General features: G+C 32.5%; 1 protein-coding gene across 6 annotated transcripts in view; it reads left to right on the plus strand.

Annotated features, from left to right (window-relative positions):
* Nucleotides 1–21,137, plus strand: part of LOC125064834 (RNA-binding protein Musashi homolog Rbp6) — a 463,574-nt gene that overhangs the window by 168,830 nt on the left and 273,607 nt on the right. For all 6 annotated transcript variants that reach the window (XM_047672092.1, XM_047672086.1, XM_047672088.1 and 3 more), the window contains exon 3: nt 6,078–6,159. In XM_047672092.1, the coding sequence (XP_047528048.1) occupies nt 6,078–6,159 (82 nt within the window). The remainder of the gene's footprint in view (nt 1–6,077; nt 6,160–21,137) is intronic.

Below are 21,137 nucleotides of genomic sequence, written 5' to 3' on the forward strand. Positions count from 1 at the left end.
AGCCGACGTAACTTTTTTTTTCACGGAGCACATTTATTTGCTGACAGCACCGAAAATTTGCGTCAGGCTAAGTGCCAAATTTATAACATTGGACTATATTGCGAAAGGTTTTCGCTAATTGGTTCGGTTAGGCAAGGATTGTTAAAGATAAAATATGCGATGCGGAATTTCGTTTACATGCAGATTGATTGCTTCATTACTACTGCGTTGACGTCAGTGTTGGAAGGCTTTTGAAACAATCCCGAAAAGTTTCATGACTACACAATATTGTATCGCATAACTTACTCGTATAATGAAAAAGCATAAACTGTGAGTACGTCGCGCTGTTCCCTAGCGAGTTCACTAGAGTAACACATCCTTTGGAATATTGTTTACACTATACAATTTTCTTCGTAATTTTCTTGGCTCGACAATAAAATGGTAAAGTTTTTATTTCTATAGCCAAGAAAATTACGTTGAAAATTCTATAATTATTCGTCACTTTAAAATTTATGGAGCATAAAAACGCTTTTAACGCACACTATTCTGAATGTTAGTTCGAGTGACGTATTTAATTTAGTGATGGCTGCGAAATTATTTGGTGATAACAATTGTTTTTTTTATGATGCCGCACGTTATTCCGACCGGGTTCAGCGGGCTAGTTTCCAATTTTATGGTGGTTGAGCAACTGTCGTAGCAAAAGGTTCCATTCATCTGGTCCGTATAGGTACAATGTATAAAATCTATTGTTTCAAAATTTTAAACTGACTAGTAACTCGCTTGCGGCGAAATACATCAAAATTGATTTTGTTCCTTTTGCTTTGAAGAAATGGAGTGGAAGCCTATATGACATCATGCGACTAAATTATTTCTACAACGTAATCATGAATTTTCAAGTTTTAATGTACATCAAACGAGCCAAATACTTTTGTTATAAGTCGTGATGCTGTTTATATACATCCTATATACAGAACTGTTATTGTTATATTTTTAAAGTACAAAGAATGTCGAAGAATTCGACAACCCCACACCCCAACCTCAAAAGAATAACAAAATGACGGTTGTTTACATAATTATCGCACAATGTCGTTTCGAAATACGATTTAATTAAAATAACCATTCCGATCCTCATAATTTGCTGAAATACATTTATAAATTTCTCAGTTAGACGGTTTTGATTCGTTTTACCACCAACCACGACAAGTTGGTGCCTACTTTTGCTGAATTCCGCACAAAAGTTAGTAGATTAAAACTGCCAATTAGGGAGCATTTGAAGTCCAAGTTGTTTCAGAATTTCCGTAATTATTCTTCGATGAACAATTACTGGAAGGACGAGAATGAATATTTGACAGTATTTTATTCAAATGAACTTTTTCACAATAACTTTCATTCTACTTATTTTAATCCGGCTTTTATTTAATACGTCTTATTAGTTAGGGAAACGTGCCAAAAATATTAATTAAGTATTTTACGATCGCAGACGCCTTATAATTGATTTAAAAGATTTGGAAGACGTCATTATAAGCTACAGACATAATATATAAAGTATATAAGCAACGTCTCGGTGCATTTTTCTTGTCCCTTTGTTATCAGTCTTTTTTTGAAATTTTGTATGATTGCTATGAACGTTTCCTTACGTTCCACCAACTCGCGTTGTAACAGCGTTGTGGAATTGTGCTTCAAACCATCTCCTCAAAAGGAGAGGAGGCCTTAGCCCAGTAGTGGAAAATTTAAGATTAATATTTTTTAATAACTATTATCGTCGAAATTTGACCACTGGGCGAACACTTGTAATAATAAAGGCAATTAAGTAATTGCTATTTAAAGCGCTGTTCTGTACATTTACATCGCTTTATTTAAAATCAAGCAGTCATTTTGGCCAATTTCTAAAGTGCATTTTACGATTATTTATCAAGTTAGTATGTTCTAACTAAATAATGTCATTTACAAAGTGTTGCGAACTCAAACTCACATTTTAAATGAATTTTCTACATATTGGTTTCCAGTGTGGTTCTCTTTCTGAACAATGTTGTAAGCACTTTCGTGCGTACATTTTTCGACGGAGGTATGCAATAAAAACTGCATACAAATTGAATAAATAATTTTAACGTTTTACGCTTACGAGTGTAACTTTTAAATGACATTAAGCTATATTTGGTTTTACCTGGAAGTATCATTACTACAAATTATAATAATGAAAAGTGTAATCGTAATACGGCAGGGAAAAGTTAAGTTTTGATTGTATTGCAAAATTCAAGTCAAGTTATACTGTATTACTCAACATCACCAACCAAACATTAGGGAATCAAACAATAAAAAAAAAATGTTGTTAAACATTTATGAACGAAGCATTAATAAACGTATTTTCTAATCTTTTAGCGTCATAGATTTAAAATACCAAGGTCAAATTGAAATAAAATAAATATTTCAATCAAGGAGGTTACTTTGTTTTGGTAAAATCATTATACAATTGTCAAAAGAAAATAATGTTATTGCCACCTTATAATGTGATTGCCTAAATTAATGACAAAAAAAAATGGATTTAAAGCATTGTCGTTTTTGTTTGTAAATAAACGAATTACTAAGTAAATACAAGCCTTATAACTATTACGATAAAGGCTATCATTTAAAATTACTATAATATAAATAACTAATAAATTATTTATTTAATTATCTTAAATATATATATATATATATATTGCCCCTATAAATAATAAGTTAATATCGAACGAAGAAGGACGACAGAGCGTTTGTCATGCCCAACCACCATAAAATTGAAACCTGCCGCTTTTCCTGGACCAATTGCAACAGAAATGCGTAATCAAATACGTATATTTTTACAGGATATTTAAACCGTTGATTTAATCCGATTCCCGTGTAAGTTTATATAACAAAAAGTCATGCTAATTACCAGTGTAATTACAGATGAGAAATATACATCATTTTACGATGATACCGTGTAATTACATTTGCTTTAAGTATTTAATAAAAAATATATAAACTCATTTCAACATTATTTTAATTAAAAATTAAATATAACAAGTTAATTAAATATAAATCACTCGGTGTTCATATTCATAGGCTGTCCTTTTCGTTATTACTATCAAATCAAAATCTAAATTAATATTAACCTTTTACATGTACTTTTATATAAGATATTTATAAAGTTAGCATATATGACGGAGGTCAAGTATGAACTGATTTAAATATTATTATTTTTTGATAGGGAAGTTATACTTCCCTATTTATATTATTATGGTTATTTTTTTTGCTAAGCATTTATAATAATTATTATTATTATAAATGTTATTATATTATTATTATATAGTTTTGTTTTTTAATAAAATACAATATTTATATGTCCTACCTGAAAATCTACTTATACGAAACCCACGTGTCTTTATCCTTTATTTCATCTCGTATGGCTTATTTGTATTGAATTTTTATATAAAATCAAAATTGGTAAAGATACATGCGGTACTTCGTTATACAAACGTATTACTTTCCTCAGGAACAATTTATTAACTTTGTGGTTCGGAAACTAGGTTATATAATATTCTATTAATTATATCAGTTATAATATGTAACATACATAATATATGTATAACAACTTAATTATATACTTAGAACATGATTGCCTAATTGACCTCTTTAATCCTTTAATGATGTAATTTAATAATTAGTAGGCATTAGTAATATGATGCGTTCTTGTACTAAGCACCCTCAAGCTACAAGATTTACTTTACAAACATAGCTAATGTTTGTCAGTGGTTTATTAAAACAAAGTCTTATGAAAATTGGGATACATATATCCTTTAAAAATGTGATATCGTCTTGATATCGTAAAATAACAAATTCGCCTCTCGAGATGAAAGTCCGAATAATTCAGGTGCCTACTTGTATTCAGATGAAAATGCTACCCGCTAGCCAAATGCTAATTTTATGGTGGTTGAACAACTGTGCCGAATCCACCCGCACTGTCCTTCACAGTATTGCTTTGTACGCGTAATCCGACGTATAACAGGCAAATTCGATAGTGGATTGCATTAATTTATTCTTTTTGTTGTAACAAGTTCTAGTTCGCAAAATTTATAATTTCGAATTGAATAAGTTGTCACTATTGCAAATTCATAAGCATATCAAAATTATAAATTTATAAAAAAATATATTTGTACGTTTGAAAATGTTGCCTTTGTTTCGATTTGATTTAAATCAGTTAAAAAAATATCGAATTTGATTATTTATTAATGAAAATAAAATAAACAAAATTAATGTCTGTTATTGTCTCACTGTTGGGCAAAAGCTTTTTCTCCCCTTCATGAGAAGGTTGGAGATTATTCCGCCACTCTGCTCAAATACGGATTGATGAATAATTTAATGTACGCGCAATATTTTCGTTCACCGCCAGTCGTAAGTTGAATTACATACACAAATTAAGCACATGAAAACGCAGTATCACTTCTCAAATCATTGGTCGAAATTCATGATTTGTTATCACTGGACCAATTGACTGATGATATTTCGATAATCAAAATTACTTAAAAGGAAAACTTAACCCGCAAAGTATCCAGTTTCTTCATACACGGCGGAGCTGATTAATGGCAAAGTGGACATGCAATCGTTACTTTTCATTACTGTTCCGAAGTGCGGTACTGAAGCCGGAGTCTGGTCAGATTAGAAAAGTTCACTACGAAACAAGTCGAAAATCGACTTTAAAAGCAGAGCCCAACATTTGGTTTTAGAAGCGCCGCACTCTCAAATTGAAGGCAAGTTTAAATTGGAATGTATCCCACAATAAGCCTCTTGTGATTGGCCTGTTTGTTCTTAATTAGTATTAATCGAAAACCCTCATAGACTAGATAAACTCTTTATATTGTAAAATATTATCGGAACTATTTAGAATGATTGCTAAATCGCAAATGGAATTATTAATCCACTATATTTAAGACTGGATTCTAGTACAATGTCATATAAATACAATATTGATTATATAGTATTACAGATATATAGTTTGTGATTTACAACATATCTGTGACATAAGGTGAAATAAAGTAACAGTTTGAAATTATATAGCTGGTCTAAGGAATTCGTTTCATGGTGTTAGAATATTAGCATTTAATTTAAATTCGATTATGATAACTAATAAAATTGATATAGCTAATGATTTATTAAATGAGCTTATCATAATAAGAATACTATTAAAACCAATATACGAATGCAAACGTTTTAAATTATCAGATGTTTGTTTTTGTATAGCAATGACATATTTAATCAAAATAATGCATCAGTTACTGACCGGAAATTATGTAAAATAAGCCTAAAAACACGAACGTGGGAAATCAGCATATTCATTTTAAAGGGAGCCTTCCCACCCCTATCCATTAGTGAGTAATACGAAGACCGCAAATCCCAACTTGGACGTTACTTGCATGTGTTTGAGGCAGATACTCTAGACGATTTAACAAGCTAATGTAAATACAAAAACATCATATTAAACATATCTCGCTCGTACCGAATACCGTAATCAGAATACTATATATATATATATAGGTTGTATGAATGTAGCTGTACATCACTATATTGAAATAATAACTTTCTATGAAGTACATTCTAAATGTGGTTGCAACCTCAAATTTATTATAACAAAAACTTATCAAAAATCGAACTTTAGATTCCCTTATAATAATAAATAACTACGACTGTCTAATGAAATTCAGCCACATGGAGACACTACCCGTATTGGAGCAGTATGGTGGAATAATCTCAAACCCTCTCCTCAAAGAGAGAGCTTAGCCCAGCAGTGGGAAAATTACAGTTACTTTACTTGTACATATTACAATATCCTAAGACCTTTTCAAAAAATGGTAAACATAAAATTTACTAACTTATGACATTTGCGTTTATTAATCTTTAATGTCAACCCCATCGCCATATGTCAATAAGACGCTCAGGGTTTTCAAACAATTAATATGGTCTTATGTTTTTCGAAGTAGATGAATATAAATATTCAATTACAGATGTAGGACACAAAGAGACCGAAAAGTCATTACATTATAAATTTACTTAGTATAATAACCATTATTTTCTATTTGTTGCAGAAAGCCTTCGAGACTACTTTAACAAATTCGGCGAAATCACCGAGGTTATGGTTATGAAAGATCCCACAACGAGGCGGTCGAGGTACGTCATTCCTGCAATTTATCATACTTATTTTAAGGATAATATTTAAATTTTCTCTTCGCGTGAGTGTTCGCTTTACAATTACATGCAAAGAAAATTCTGTTGGTTTTAATAGCTTTATCGAATGGTATTAAACCTTTTTAGTAGAAGTAAAAAATCTGTTACAGGTGTTGTTTGTTTTTTAAAACTGTTGTCTAACTTTTTACCTTGATAGCTCAATAGTATATGTGTCATTTAGCCGTCTAAAGGTTGAAGATTTGATCTAAGATCTTAACGAATGAAAAAACACGAATATTATTAATTCATTGAAAACACTCATTGCTAGTAGATACTAATTTTAAAAAGAAGCAAAGATTTGACACGATATGTAATAAAAAAAACACACACGAAATATTTTCCAATGCATCGATGTTTTAGAATTTTGATCCTAAAGGATTTAAAGATATATTGTGTTGTTTGAACAAAAGTTTGGAACCAACAATGATCCCATTCCAATATGGGATGTTTTATAACAAAATCTAAAAAGGAATACCTTTATACATAGTTTGTTAGCGTGGTTGCTCAACCTACGGTGGCGTGAACTGGCCAGCCCGGGTCAAAAGTTATCGGTTTGCAAATAAGTTTCATTATATACAAGCATACTCGTTTCGAAATTTGCGGTTACCTTTGAATTGTAAGCAGTTAAATGTCGGACTCCAAATTTAGTAACTTAACAATAGAACTGGGAATTATTCCAACTGAATTAAGCATTTGGACGAGTTGAATGAGAGGAGATTTCGGTATCAACTTTACAGGTTGCTAAACTAAATTCCTTTAATATCAGTGTAGCTTTGGGCATCGCTTAGATACTTCGTACCGTATTGCCGAGATTCTGCTCTGATTGAACGTTATATATATAATATACAGTTCATTGTTATATAACATTTTGTATTATTGCATTTGAATTATTTTGTATATAAATGTAACCTCGATTTAAAATTTTAATAACAATCTCGGTCGTTGTTAACAGCAATCAAACCGCTGTATAAACAAACCGAATGGCTTAGCAAGTCGAGACAAGAAATAAGTTGTCAAAGTGTCGAGGTAAAGTTGCTCTGTTAACAGCGTCTCCTCTTAGGTAAATCGTCGGTTTCACAACTCAATATTACCCGCGTCCTTCCACCCTGAAATAATATCCCTAGCACCGATATTGCAGCGGCTCAGCTGAGAATCTGAATGCAGCCTGCCACCTATTACGTGCTTTGCCTCTCAGCCAAATGTAATGTAAACGTCTTTTGTTTATGCTTATTGGTATATCGGGTATCAGTTTGCTGTTAACGCTCTGTTAATTAAATGGCTTAGCTTACTCGAAGCTATTGTCTGATTTAGTCCAAGTTAAATTAAATTATGAGGAGAACAGTTTTCACTTCAAGTTAGTTTTAGGGTTAATATTGTAAGAGGGGATTGTGTTTCAAGTTGCGCTTGCGCAAATCCAATTTCAATTATTATAAACAAGATATAATCATTTATACAATATATGCAATAAAATTTGAAACGTAGAATAATTGTAAATAATATAATTCAAGTTGCGAAGTAAACTGATAAATCAGTAAACCGAAGAATCGGTTGGCCAAGAGATATTTTGTGGAAACGAAAAAAGGAGAGACAATATTTTGTGTTGTTTTTTTGGTTTTAAATCTTCCAAGACAATGTCCCGCGTCTCGGGGTTGTAGGAAACTTTTTAGGTCGACACCTTATCGTAACCGTAAATCAAGTGGACATCGGCAAAAGCCGAGATGTACCGATGGTGCCCCGAAAGTGATAACAGTTTAGAAGTTACCGTCGTAAACAACAATATTAAGTAACAGCCTACTTACTATAACTTGTTATGTAAACATGGAAATTCGTCGATTTATATTTAGTCGATTTTATAGATTTATTGTAAAGATTTGAATTTAGAATTTTAATTTTATCAAATAAATTTAAAAGATTAATATATTTTGATTGATACTGTCCCTTGTGTAATGCTTGAAGTAATTAAAAAAAAAATAAAGTTTATTGAAATAGGCTCTTACTACCGACGATTCTTAACGGATTTTATTTTTTATTATATACTAATAACGGGCCAAATATATTTAAAAAAATAATAATAAAGTATTGAAAAATAGCATCCGCTACAGAATATCCGGTAACAATAGTAAATGTGCAAGGTGTCGCTAGTTAGTAAAGTTGGAGTCGGAACTGTCCGCACGCACGAACTTTACCCTTAATTCTTCAAGTCAAAGGCCGTTAGTTTAGCCGTAGACTATACCCAACTACAGCTTATGCAAGCAAAGTAAATCAATATCCAAAGTCAATGAATCAAGAGTAATATATTCGGGTACATAATAAATGTGCGCTACCTGAAGGCAATATCTGAAAAATTTGCCTGCTCGATATTGCTTACAAGGGAGTTTCCTTTCTCCCCAAAATTTAATGCGTCGTTCGCATTTTTATAAAAAGAAGTAGGTAAGTGAAATAATTTGCGGTCGGTTCTTTATTTCCTTTTATTTATTTTAATGGTAGGTCTCCTTTCTTGTTTCTTTTCTTTTAGCCTAAAGGAAACGAGGGTTTCAACAAGAAAGACGTGTTAAATTCGGGTGTATCGTTATAAACGATGAAATTATACATAGCCGAAAACAAGACAAATTAGTTTCGTTTTGATTGCTTACTGAAATTACTTTCTTAATTAATTTGAACATTTCGCGTTATAACATCACTTTCGCGAGTCAATTTTCTTCAAAACAGTATTATTCGTGATTTCATAGGCGTTAAGTGTTTAAACGTGACTTCGGGTAAATTATTTTACTCGTAAAAACAAAACCCTTTATCATAATTTTATGGACAAAGTTTTAAAACTTAAGACGCCCGTTTCCTGTACGAGGGTCGAACAGATGACATGATTTAAAGATACTTTTTTTCTAATTCATTTAAGTTCTACATCAAGTTTTAAATGAACGTGCATACATTAGCAAATTACAGAACGAATTTATTTCAAATAAATGTGTATGTAATTTTAGGGTTTCTGATATGTGCCCGGCTGAAGTTTATATCATCGTTGAGGCTTACACCGGCTTACAGAGAGCGCGTCTCCATTCACGCCCGTTTCATTCGTTTCGCTTTCCACTAAAAATCTAAAATCAATAAAGGATCACCGTATAAATGCAAAGATTACTGGGTCCGCTTTCGCGCAGCGTGAAAAATGTACGCCCCATTACATGAGCCGTCCGAAATAAAAACGCGAATCACTATGAGAGTATAAGTAGCACCATAAAAGGAGGATCCTCCGGTGGAATCGCTTCGGCAAACACCTACAGAGGAGCGGAGTGGTGTTAAATGAGAGGGATTGCCGACGCCCCCCGCAGCCCGCGCAGACGTTGCCTACTCGCAACGGTATATCTTAACAGATGCGAGAGCGGCTAAAGTACTTAATTCATGCTCGAGAGCACGACTCGCGACTCAACGAGTAATAGATGAATTTGTATGTTGAATTTTATCGTTATAAAATTAAATAAAATTCTAACGTATTTAAATACTCCATCGGGATTTATATAAAGTTATTTTTTTCTTAGAATCTTTGAACTTCGTTATTAATTACGCAGTCGTAAGCTTGAACAATTTGAATATCGCTTGGAAACTGGCTTAATACATTTGCCAAGCCTAGCTGCGCATTATTCTGACTGATTGCACGGTTATATTGCTACTCTAATAGGATGTCCGTGCCATCAGAGTGCGCAACAAAATCATTTAAATTAACTTGTAAAAAATTTACATAACAGAGAATCGTAGTCCTATCAAACACTAATTGAGCACTTTCGATAAAATAATCGATGGTAAATTTCTTGTCTTACAAATGAATGATATTCAGTTTTAATCTTTTAAATTTTATTACACTTTCTTCGAAATTAACATATACAAAATCAAAAATAAAATCTAAAGTATAATTACATGGTCTCTGTAAATAGACAGAAGTTATTATTTAAATAGTTTTTTTTATATATTTAGATAAAGACTAATCTAAATGAGAATAAGGTTTTTTCGTAACGAGGAGTTTAAAATAAAGTAGTTTAAATACGCTATGAATGTAAAGCTATTACGAAAGATAAGCGCTTAAAACTTTAGGGATAAAAATTAGTGAAATCGGAGTACTCTAAAAAGTTGCTAAATTTTGTATGCGGTAGCGTTCATTACTAGTTCGATAATCGGTCGGAAGTGTGCGATGCATAATCAAGTAGTCGAGTCGGGCCGTGGGGATGGGGGTGAGTCGTAAAACTATTACGGCAACGTACTGGGGAGCACGCCGGCTTCATTAATCGGCCATCGTATGAAGCTATCCACGTTATTATGATATGACGGTAGGCCGCATCGCTACGTGTCGTATCGCGTTACGTACGACCTTAAATACATCCTTTTAAACTCATATTAAACTTTGAAGTGCCTTAGAGCAGCTAAGATAGTAATATTCAAAATAATATCAAGCTTATGTACTAACATAAATTCTCTAGGAGTTTGTATTTTATAAAAAGAAAAGATGATTTGTTTTGTCAATTTTTGAATTTCGAACGAACTGAATGCGGCGTTGTAATATTTTTTCGCGCATATGTTCACTACCTGAGTTTGAAATATAGCTAGTGGATGTGAAATGGTTTATGTGAACCATACAACATGGTATACGAGTGTAAGTGCTAGAGGAAACATGCCTTTACCACATTTCACCGAATATTAATTTTATTAAAAAACAGAATGATACAAATATAACAAAAAAATACTTTAACATACCATTTTTTTCGGAAGTAGTTACAACTCCTTAATTTAAAAGTTTTACATGTAAAAAAAAGAACGTCGCCTTTAGAGAACAATATTCAATACAATATTGGACTTATTAGTAATTCTATATCAGTTCAGTATCAGTTATCAATTTAACAAATTAAAAGCGAGAAAATGAAAGAATGCTATAGGTTACGCTATGCTGTAGGTTACGATTACCGAAAAAAAATAATTAATGTAACTAAAATGAAGCCATCAATCGTATAAAACTCAACCCACAACCTTTGATAAAGATTCGAATGTTTTATCTACTGGGCCACCTTGGCTTTTAATAATAAAAACATGGTAAAAAGATAACAGGTAATATTTAATGAAAATCTGTTAAGTAGTTTAACTTAAGCAGATGTGTGTATCATGCATAACCATGCCTCATTATAGACCTCATTAAATATATTCGAAATTGTATATAAATTTATCATTTTAAAGCGAATTCTGAAATTGAAATTTCTCAATTATATTTCAATATTTGGTATACGTTGAGAGATCGAGTTACATTCAGACGATGGGAGAGCAATCTTCATGAGTGCTAAAGTTGTTGGAGCGATCAGGGCGGGCGAGCTAACAATACTGTTCCTGGTGCGTCACTGCGCTCTGCTCAGTAAAGCTACGTTCACAATGATTTACATTTTTAAATATTTAGTGTCATATAAATCATTTTATATAAATATTAAACAGACGTTTTACAGTGAAATTATTTCATACAAGTATATAACTATGATAATTTAATAATAACATCATTATAAAGTCAATAAAGTTTTATGAAAAAAAAATTACAACACTTGTATTGATTTCATTTTATATATACATAATAGGAGATTTTCTTAACTGTCGATTAAAATAAAGTAATATCAATACTAAATTATACAGTTATAACAATGGCAATGAATGAAAACACATTGATGTGCACGCCACTTTAGTCTAGCGTTGTGCCGCAGATTGCCTTAGTCTAACAAGGCCGCCTATGTACCGTACGTGGCAGTCCACTACTTTGTCTATTTGATTGAATTGACTCTTGATTCTATGAGCCTAAATGGTTTACCAATATTGTTTAATAACTTGTTACTTGGATTTTTAATTAGCTATGCCAAATAATAAAGTAAATATTTGTTATAATAACATATGTTCGCCGTTAAAACTATTTAAAGGCTCACATCACATTTTAGTACATCACGTTTACCTGTACAAATCAGTTTGGGTAGATAAAGGTGTGTGTATATTCGAAAGGACGGGAGCAGTAACAAGTCCCAAATGTGTCTCATCGCTCTTAAATATGTCGTAGAATTTCCAAATATTTGAATAATACTGACGTAAATAATGCAAATTTAAGTGCAACGTAATTTGCGATTATAGGTCTCATTGCAAATGCCTCTTTGCCTGTGCAATATCAGGTCATTACGTTTTGCGAGAATTTAAGAACTATTTTGTATGATTTATTTAATATTAGCACTTTTTTCTTTATCTTAATATAATCATGATGATAAATGATAAATATGTATTTTATTAGGCTCAGATATTCGATTAATATATTTAAATAGGCTTTTGTCGTAACAGGATTACTCGAATTGATTATGCGTAATGTGTATACTGCTTTATAGTAACATTTCGCTGCAGATTGGAATCGTGTAACAAGACCACCCATATACTGTATAGAACTGCTCTCTACCATTAGAGGCCTATTTAGTAAAAAGTTAGGGCCTAAACAAATACACAAAAAGCTTAACAGTATTATTTATCTACACATTTTCTAGAATAAAAGTTATCATTTAAATATTATTGTGATAAAAAATGAAAAAAATATAGTGAAAACAACATATTACTTAACTTAAAAACTTAACGCTGCACATATTTAATCCGCTGGGTCAAAGAGGTTTTATATTTTATTACTTTAATATGCGTTTCAGTCTTGAGTGTTTTCTGGTAAAATAAAAAAACGTAGAGTCACGTTTAAATAAATCAAGAACATTTTGTTATAAATATTGTATGTAACCTTATTTTTCAGATGTTTTTATTACATTTCAATTAGTCAAATGTAAACGTAGCTTTACAGTGGCATTGCTGCAGATTGGTTCCGTACAACAAGACCGTGTACGGTGCGTTGCAGCCCGCTAGTCTTATTGCCTATTTGGTTGAATTTACCACCGAATCTAGTGTAAGTGGACTGTAATATACCACGAATTTTGTAATACCACAAAGTCTAGCTGCAAATTTTCAATTTACTTGATTTATTTTTTACAATCTACACTGTACACAAGCCGAGATATCCCAGTGGGTAGAACACGAGTATCTTAAGTGATTCTAGGTTCAAATCCGGTCTAATAAAACTGATTTTCTATGTACCTAATTCGCATTTAAATTTGTCTTTTGCTCGGAAGCTTACATCTACCGGATGACACATTTATTACTTCTGCAGTGTATTTCGAAACACTTCTATTAGTCGTATATAAAAAGACACATTTGTCTTAAATTTCTTAAATGGAATAATCAAACGGAATAAAATTCAATAAGCTAATTGGTATGAAGAGTTCAACAGTGGATGCGACAGTCGTGTGCGTGCATGCAAGAGGCCCTCGATCATGGATTATTTTATACGGACATGCCGTTCGCGGCTTGCCAAGGATTATCGTTGCAATTCTGGACGCGGACAAATAGGCACCATTACACATCAGTGCCTGATTGATTCTAGCGTCAAAACGCGCCATTCGGCTTCTACTTGTCACTGATTTTCGTAACAATATGTAGCTCAGAGCCATTTGATTAAAATACGAAGTGGACATTACATATTACCCGCGCAAATATCTAAATGGTACAAATGCACTTATTATAATTATTTTATATTATATCCAAGCTTCAGTATTACGTGACTCGGTTAAATTATACTGATAACTTTTGATTTAGCTGTATTTATACAATCACCTTTTTATTTTAACAATCTTAGTGTATTGGAAAAGTGCCAATAAAAACTTGTTAATTTCACTAGTGGCTCGCACAAAATGAAAGCCCGGACTTATATTTCCAACTCATGTATTATGTATTGGAGTGTATATAAGCAATCCCACTATTTGAAGTCTAGACGCGGTGTGAATGAGATGAAATGAAATATCGACTCAATACAAACTGGTTTTCAGATTTTTATTGGAAATTTTAAGGCGCATCCCTTGAATATGCCCTACGATGATACGAGTATGTCTCATTCAATTGAAATTTGCTTACAATTCTTATGCGATGCGATCAACGCATTTGATGAAAGAGTTATATCAAATGGAATAAAAATTTCTTGTCTAATACGATTGTCTATATCTAGTTCAGTTCAGTTGATTATGTTCTTCATCCATAAGTAGGTTAACATGGCTTAAATATGTTGAATAATTTAAATGGAACATTTCCAATAGCGAGTACCAAAACAAAACGTAAAACGTAAAAAAAACAGTTGCTATCGCAAAGTAGGTTTGGAAAAAGTTGGGATATTTCTTAAAACTGCGGGCGGTAGATTGCCGTAAATATATCACTCGCTGTCACCGCGCAGGTACGTGCCCACCTTGCCGCCACGATACGCGTATCGCCCTATCAGTAACACTGAAACAAAACAGGCTTAAGGCTTTCATTATATTCGGTAAATGTGATAAATTCAACGTTCAAATTTAAAAGTTTTGTAAATATGGACGGTAACATAATATATATGTTTAATTGATATTTTTCAACGTATATAAAAGATTTTTTATAACGAAATACTATACTCCTTGTATGTTGTTATTGCACATAGACAAAATTCAGAGTTGGTTCGAGGCAGAAAAAATCCAATAAAAGAAATGATAAATTTTCCCAAAAAACGCTACAACCGTGGAAAAAAATCTCAAGTAGAATATACGATTACGTGTCATAAGTTTTATGCCCTGAAAGTTTGAAAGTAAATTCAAACATCCATCGATAAATCTTGGCGGCGCTCAGAACGATTTCATTTTCGAATTTCAGGAGCGATTGCCTCCACTGTTAAAGTTTGCCTGAAAAATGTTCGCGGACGATTGACTTGGTATAAACGAAAATAAAAAGTTTTGTGTTAGAGCAATAGCGTTGTACATTGCGCATATAAAGTAAAGAGGAAGCTCCGAAGAGGATCACAATTTGAAACGTTCCTGGATTTCGCGGACTTAAAACGTGACCAACTTTTTGTACCAGCCGGCTATTGTAAAAGTTCGCTTCTACGATGCACTTACATTCATCTTAACAGCGTTTAAAACTAACTTTGCATTTATAATCCCATTAACAGAGAAAGTATATAGAGCTGCGGTTAACATGAATTCAATGAAAAGTGTACGTTAGTTTGAAAACAAACTAATTTGCTGCGGCAATAAGCATAAACACGAAATTCATGGCGCACAAGTTTAATTCAGTTAGGCTAGTGTGGCGTGAGCTGCGTTCCGTATTATCATTACTAAACAGCTTTTATTATTCCACGATATTTGGCTAGAGGGGCCTCACACGCGCGCTAATGGAATAAAAAGTAAGGTTACAAAGTAAAAAGATAGCACCGGCAGAGCACCACCCGCGGCGGCGCTTCGTGCGAATTTCAACTGAAAATTTTATACATTCAATCTATTTGGACCGCCTTTATTTTGTGTCTCGCGATCTCGCCTTTGCGCAAAAGAGTTTCGTTTTCAATTATTGCCCACTTGTAGAACGGGACTCGATGGAAAAACAAAAAGTTGAGCTAGAAATGATATTATATAGACAAGCCGCTTTATTCGATGTTTACTGCACCTCGATTTGTTCTCGGGCGAGATCTGTAGATGTTCAAAGAAAATTATTGACGGAACGTGCCGGGATGGAGTTGTTCTCCGGAAAATGGGAGAATACAGCACAAAAGCCCTTGGGTAAATCTTTGTTAGTAATCGTACAATTGCTTTTAATGCCCTGTGAATATTCAAGTAATTCTGTGTCAAATCTTCTCATTACTAATTACACTTTTTGCGGACTATAAAATTATATCGCGCCTCGTTACTTTAATTCGTACCAAGCTTTAGGGAAATTAAAATTTTAGAGACGAAATGAGGTCTGCTAGATAAAAGTATTAGCTTAACGTCCGTCAACAAAATTAGCTCTCAAATTCCTCTGTACACTAAACTGAAACTTTTAAAATTACTTTTTCTTTTAGTGCATACTTGCAAATTATTATGTTATTTTATAAGCTAGCAATTGGTTGAGCTGTTCTTGTTCATTAATAGATTTTTTTAAAATAATGAATACATATAATATACGAGATTAAATAATTGAGTAGATTTTATTTTGTGTTTATTTATATGTTTAAGAGTAAATATTGTTGCTTTTAATATAAATGTAAATGTAGGTTGGCTAGCTATACGTACTCGTGTATAAGCATTTCGTAAATATTTTTAGAAAATATGTAAATACTCGTAGTTTGAATGCCACGACGCCGTGGACGTGAACTCTTAACCGTAATAACAGTATTTTCATTTTTAAATTATGAAATACAAATACCTACATGAAATTTTCATAAATTAACCTTATCGCGTGTAATGTTTATGTTTTATACTATCGCTACCTAATATTTATGTAAATGCAACCCTTTAACGTAAATTATTTTAAACGTTTGTTCGTTAGCCATTTATACGGTTGTTTTTAATTGAAAAAATATGTTGGGAAGTAAAAGGCTAGTAATGAACATAAGGTGACTCAGATTAAGATGGTTTTTGCAATTAACATATTTTTTTTTACTTTCTTTTAAACTTTATCTTGGTTGAGTTCGCGCGATTCTGTGTGTGTGTGTGTGTGTGTGTGTGTGTAGTTTACATTTTGCATATGATTTCATAGTCATGTTTCTTATGGATATCTTAATCTTAGTATGTCAGTAATAGCATTTTTATATATAATTTTCTTTAACCCGATCGATGAACATTTCAAAGTATATACATATATGAGTGTAATAAGGACTATTTTAAATAAAAATAAAAAAACTAACCATACCTTACATCGCCAATGCGTGCTGACCTTGGGAACTAAGATGTCCTTCAAACCGGAACATTGTTGTTTGACGGAAAAATATGTGAACCAACTTAGACGGGTACAAAGTCGGGATTATGTAACGTTAAGATTTAGTGACAATTAATGATTAAGATACGTTAAGAAAGATTCTTTAAGAATATGTTTAACTAAACATCTGTTTGACAACGTTCATAAGTAACGTCTCAAATTTTTATTTAACTTCGCCTTATAAATGTTTGTTAAATGTCTTGTATATGATTATAAGTAACAGATTTACTATGAAAAAGAATAATATTATCTTTTTCTTAGTTCAGTAACATAATCACGAAAAACAATTTTTATTAAGCAGACCTGATATTTAAAATTTGAAATTCGAGTGCGGCATCCAACCAGATTTTTTTTTCTATTGAAGTTAAAAGTGACTGATATAACGCCTTATATTTTATTACATTTCTATAGTAGTATAGTTTTGTTATCCTTTACATAGTTTATGAGATTATATTTTTTTTTTGTCAAGGATCGGACGTTAGGAAATATACTCAAGAATGTGAATTTAATTGTAAATTTTTATTTTTTAATATATTCATAGCACAGTATTAACCTTCAATCAATAAATGTATTGATATAAGTTTTTTAAAAAAATATATCTGGTATTTAAAATTAATTGCAGTATTTTAGAAGATGTTCAAATGTTTGACAAAGTATATAATAGTTGGGAGTATTAGCATAGCGTAGATTGAGTGGATAAGGGGGGATCGCTTGACGCGATATTTATTGTATTGTAATATTTGTCTATATGTCTCTTTATGAAAAATACATCTATCTGGATGCAAATTATTTATATGTGAAGTTTGAAAAGCTATTTCAATACATTTAATTAAATAATCTGTTGTTATTTTGCTCGTTTAAATTTATTCCATGTCCGAATAAAGAACTACGCCATCGCCTTCTATTTTCAAATTATAGTTTCTAATTTTAAACTGTAACAAACGTCACCTATATTCTGTTACCTATGTTGTAGTATATATATATATAAAATGCGGAAAACCGCAAATACCGTGTGGCTAGATCGAGCGCGTGCGATTGTTCGTTTTTATCCTATTCGCCTATCGCACGAACAAAGAGTGCAAGTTAAGCTGAAAAACAGCCCGCAGACTCACAAAGCTTTGAATGGAAGGTGCGGGTCCAAGTACGAACACGATTCCTGTGCCCTGTAATTTCAAGTTGACAACGTTCGGTGTTACGTCACGAGTTAGTCGGCTATTGGAAATGCCGCCAACGCTATTTTTGTTGCGAACTTCTCAAAAGTTAAACAGAAATGTTATTTGTCTGGAATTTCGAGGAGATATCCAGTACGTCATAGAAACAGGTTTCCGTTTGAAAATGTATTAAAAAATCTATATTAACATCTATCTTAGAAATATTTAAAACAATTTTAATAAATGTATCGCCCCAACTCTTAAATTTCAATTAACTATTAAAATGGACCGTACATTTAACATGTACATTTATATTGTGACAGCGTGAAACATTTAATAGATTGTCAATATTGATATATCGTCGGATGACAGATACATCATAGATGAAAACGGCGATATCGATTGTATGCGTAGCGAGGATCGAACCCGCACCACACCGCGCCGCATCGATCAATGCAATGCGAGTACATTTTGCATAATTGATGTCCCATTCACGGCAACGGAATATTTATTCATATTCATGAATTTTACAAATTTTTCAATTTGTTTCGCTAGGAAGTGTATTTACAGTATTGCAATGTCGTATTTGCTCCGATACAATCTGTGTAAAAGCTGGACTGAGTCGTCCAAGCGCAGACCAACGATAAAGGTAGCCTCTATTACGATATTTTTGATGCAACTGCTCCCCTACTAGCTGTTATTGCTCTACACAATACACGCTTTTAGATTCCAGGACGAAACTTGAACAATCTACAATATAATACACTCGTTCAGTAAAACAGGATCTAATTTCTTATCTCGAAATAAAATACCATTTGTTACTATCGTTACTCGAGTGACATAGAAATCGTTCAAAGAAAAGGAATAAAAAACTGTAACGAATCTGATTCCCAGTAGCGCCGAAGCCTCGGAGGTAATGGGAGATTGTAAAAGGAGGCAATAAAAGCTTAGTATTGTGTGTGAGATCCGTAGGGGAGTCTTCGTATTGTGTTCGGTCCGCGGAGGCCCCCAAGAATCGTCTGACCACGGACGCGGTCAAATTGTACAGAAATGAAATTATCAAGGTACGCTGCCGATTTTCCGAACCAATGAATCAAGATCCAATTCCCTTTTGTAATAGAACATCGTCGCGAAACGCGCCCATGGAGTTACACAACCCACTCAGTGGACGCTTAGACGCAGTTTATATCACTTTATATATTATGGTCCTTTTAGTTCAGATGACTGCTTATGACTAAATAAATAAACGGAACTTGCTTCTTCACTTTTGTGCTTATGTCATTAGTAGCCTAATTAGTTTAAAATATCGATTCGAAAAAAAGTTGTCGTTACTTAAATAACTTGAAGACACGAAGCGGAAGTAAACAGTGCCCGCTGTCGGGCCAAGGCCTCCTCTCCTCAGCGGAGAAGGTTTAAAGCTTATTCCGCTATGATGGTCTAATGCGGATAGGTGTATGTAACAAATTTTCATCCTCTACATATAGGTTATTTTTTATAAAAACAAATTAAGTACGTGAAAATTATCGGATGAATTTCTACCACATTTGTTCTCTTCATCCACGTGGGTACGAGAATGTAACGTATTACTTCATTATTATATGTTTATATATAACTTTAATGCATTTTATTAATAATACTTTAACTTTATAATTTTATTTCTATATTATATCGAAAGCTTTATATAAATCTTTTATAGAAAAGCACTTATCCATAATAATATATATTTTGATGTGAACATGAAAGGCTCGGACAGCGTTATTCATGAAAGCACCATTACTGAATAAATACGATCTACTTTAGCAGTCTTATTGACAACATTTTTACATTTCATTGGTTTAATCTTCAATTAAAATATTTATAAAATTATTCATGGCACAAGTTTATTGTAAACTATCGATTACACACTTAGTAAATAGAGTTTTAGTTGTAATAACAGTCTATGTAACAAATGTCAACTTTGTTTAGAGTCACAGAGATAGATAAATGGTCACGGTAACTGATACTGATATATTTGGATCGTTATTATATACATGCATGTATATATTTCAGTAGATTCTTATTGGATAATATTTTTAACGTTATCAAGATGAATACGCTTAATATATATAAGTAAGAATTCACTTCTCACTCGGAAATTTTGATGACTGACTTACAGTGATACGCCATTTAGATACGTGTGTCCTATAAATATGATAACTATTATAGTCTCTTCTCTAATTTCACACTCTTCTGCGGAGGGATTCGAGTTACTTGTTTCAGAATAGCCCTACAGTTTATAATACCGGAAATTATATAAAATTCGATATGAATTTTACATAGTTTTCGATATATCGATCAAAATTAAATATTTTTAGGAATATTTCACACTATCGCTAGATTTCTTATAACGGTTTTTATTCATACAATATTACCCATAAAATTTATAGTTATCATTCAATAAATTCAAATGGCAACTTAAAAATCTGTATTTTATTGATTTAGAGTAGAAAAAAATTAAGTAAGTTAATTAAATAAATCGCTAGCCAAAATGACCTAGTAGTTAGAATGTGCATCTTAACCGATGATTACGGGTTCAAACCCACCACTGAATTTATTTATAATTCATCCCGTGCTCGGCGGTGGCGGAAAACATCGTATGGAAACTACATGTGTCTTATTTCAACGAAATTCTGTCACATGTGTATATCCACCAACCCACATTGGCGCACCATATTCCACATATGCTCCAAGTCTTCTCCTCAGAGAGAGGAAGCCTTAGCTCAGCAGTGGGAAATTTACAGGCTGTTGTAAATAAATCGAAGTTCTTCGCTAGCCGTACGAAGGCCTTCGTGTAAGACGAAGAGTCTCTTCTACTCATACGCGCATCAGGTGATGTTTGTAGTACAGCCGTCGGGGAACTTCATTTCAATTAAACTTCATTATAAACTTCTTCCATAT

Source organism: Vanessa atalanta, chromosome 6 (assembly GCF_905147765.1).
Source record: "Vanessa atalanta chromosome 6, ilVanAtal1.2, whole genome shotgun sequence".
Lineage (NCBI taxonomy): Eukaryota > Metazoa > Arthropoda > Insecta > Lepidoptera > Nymphalidae > Vanessa > Vanessa atalanta.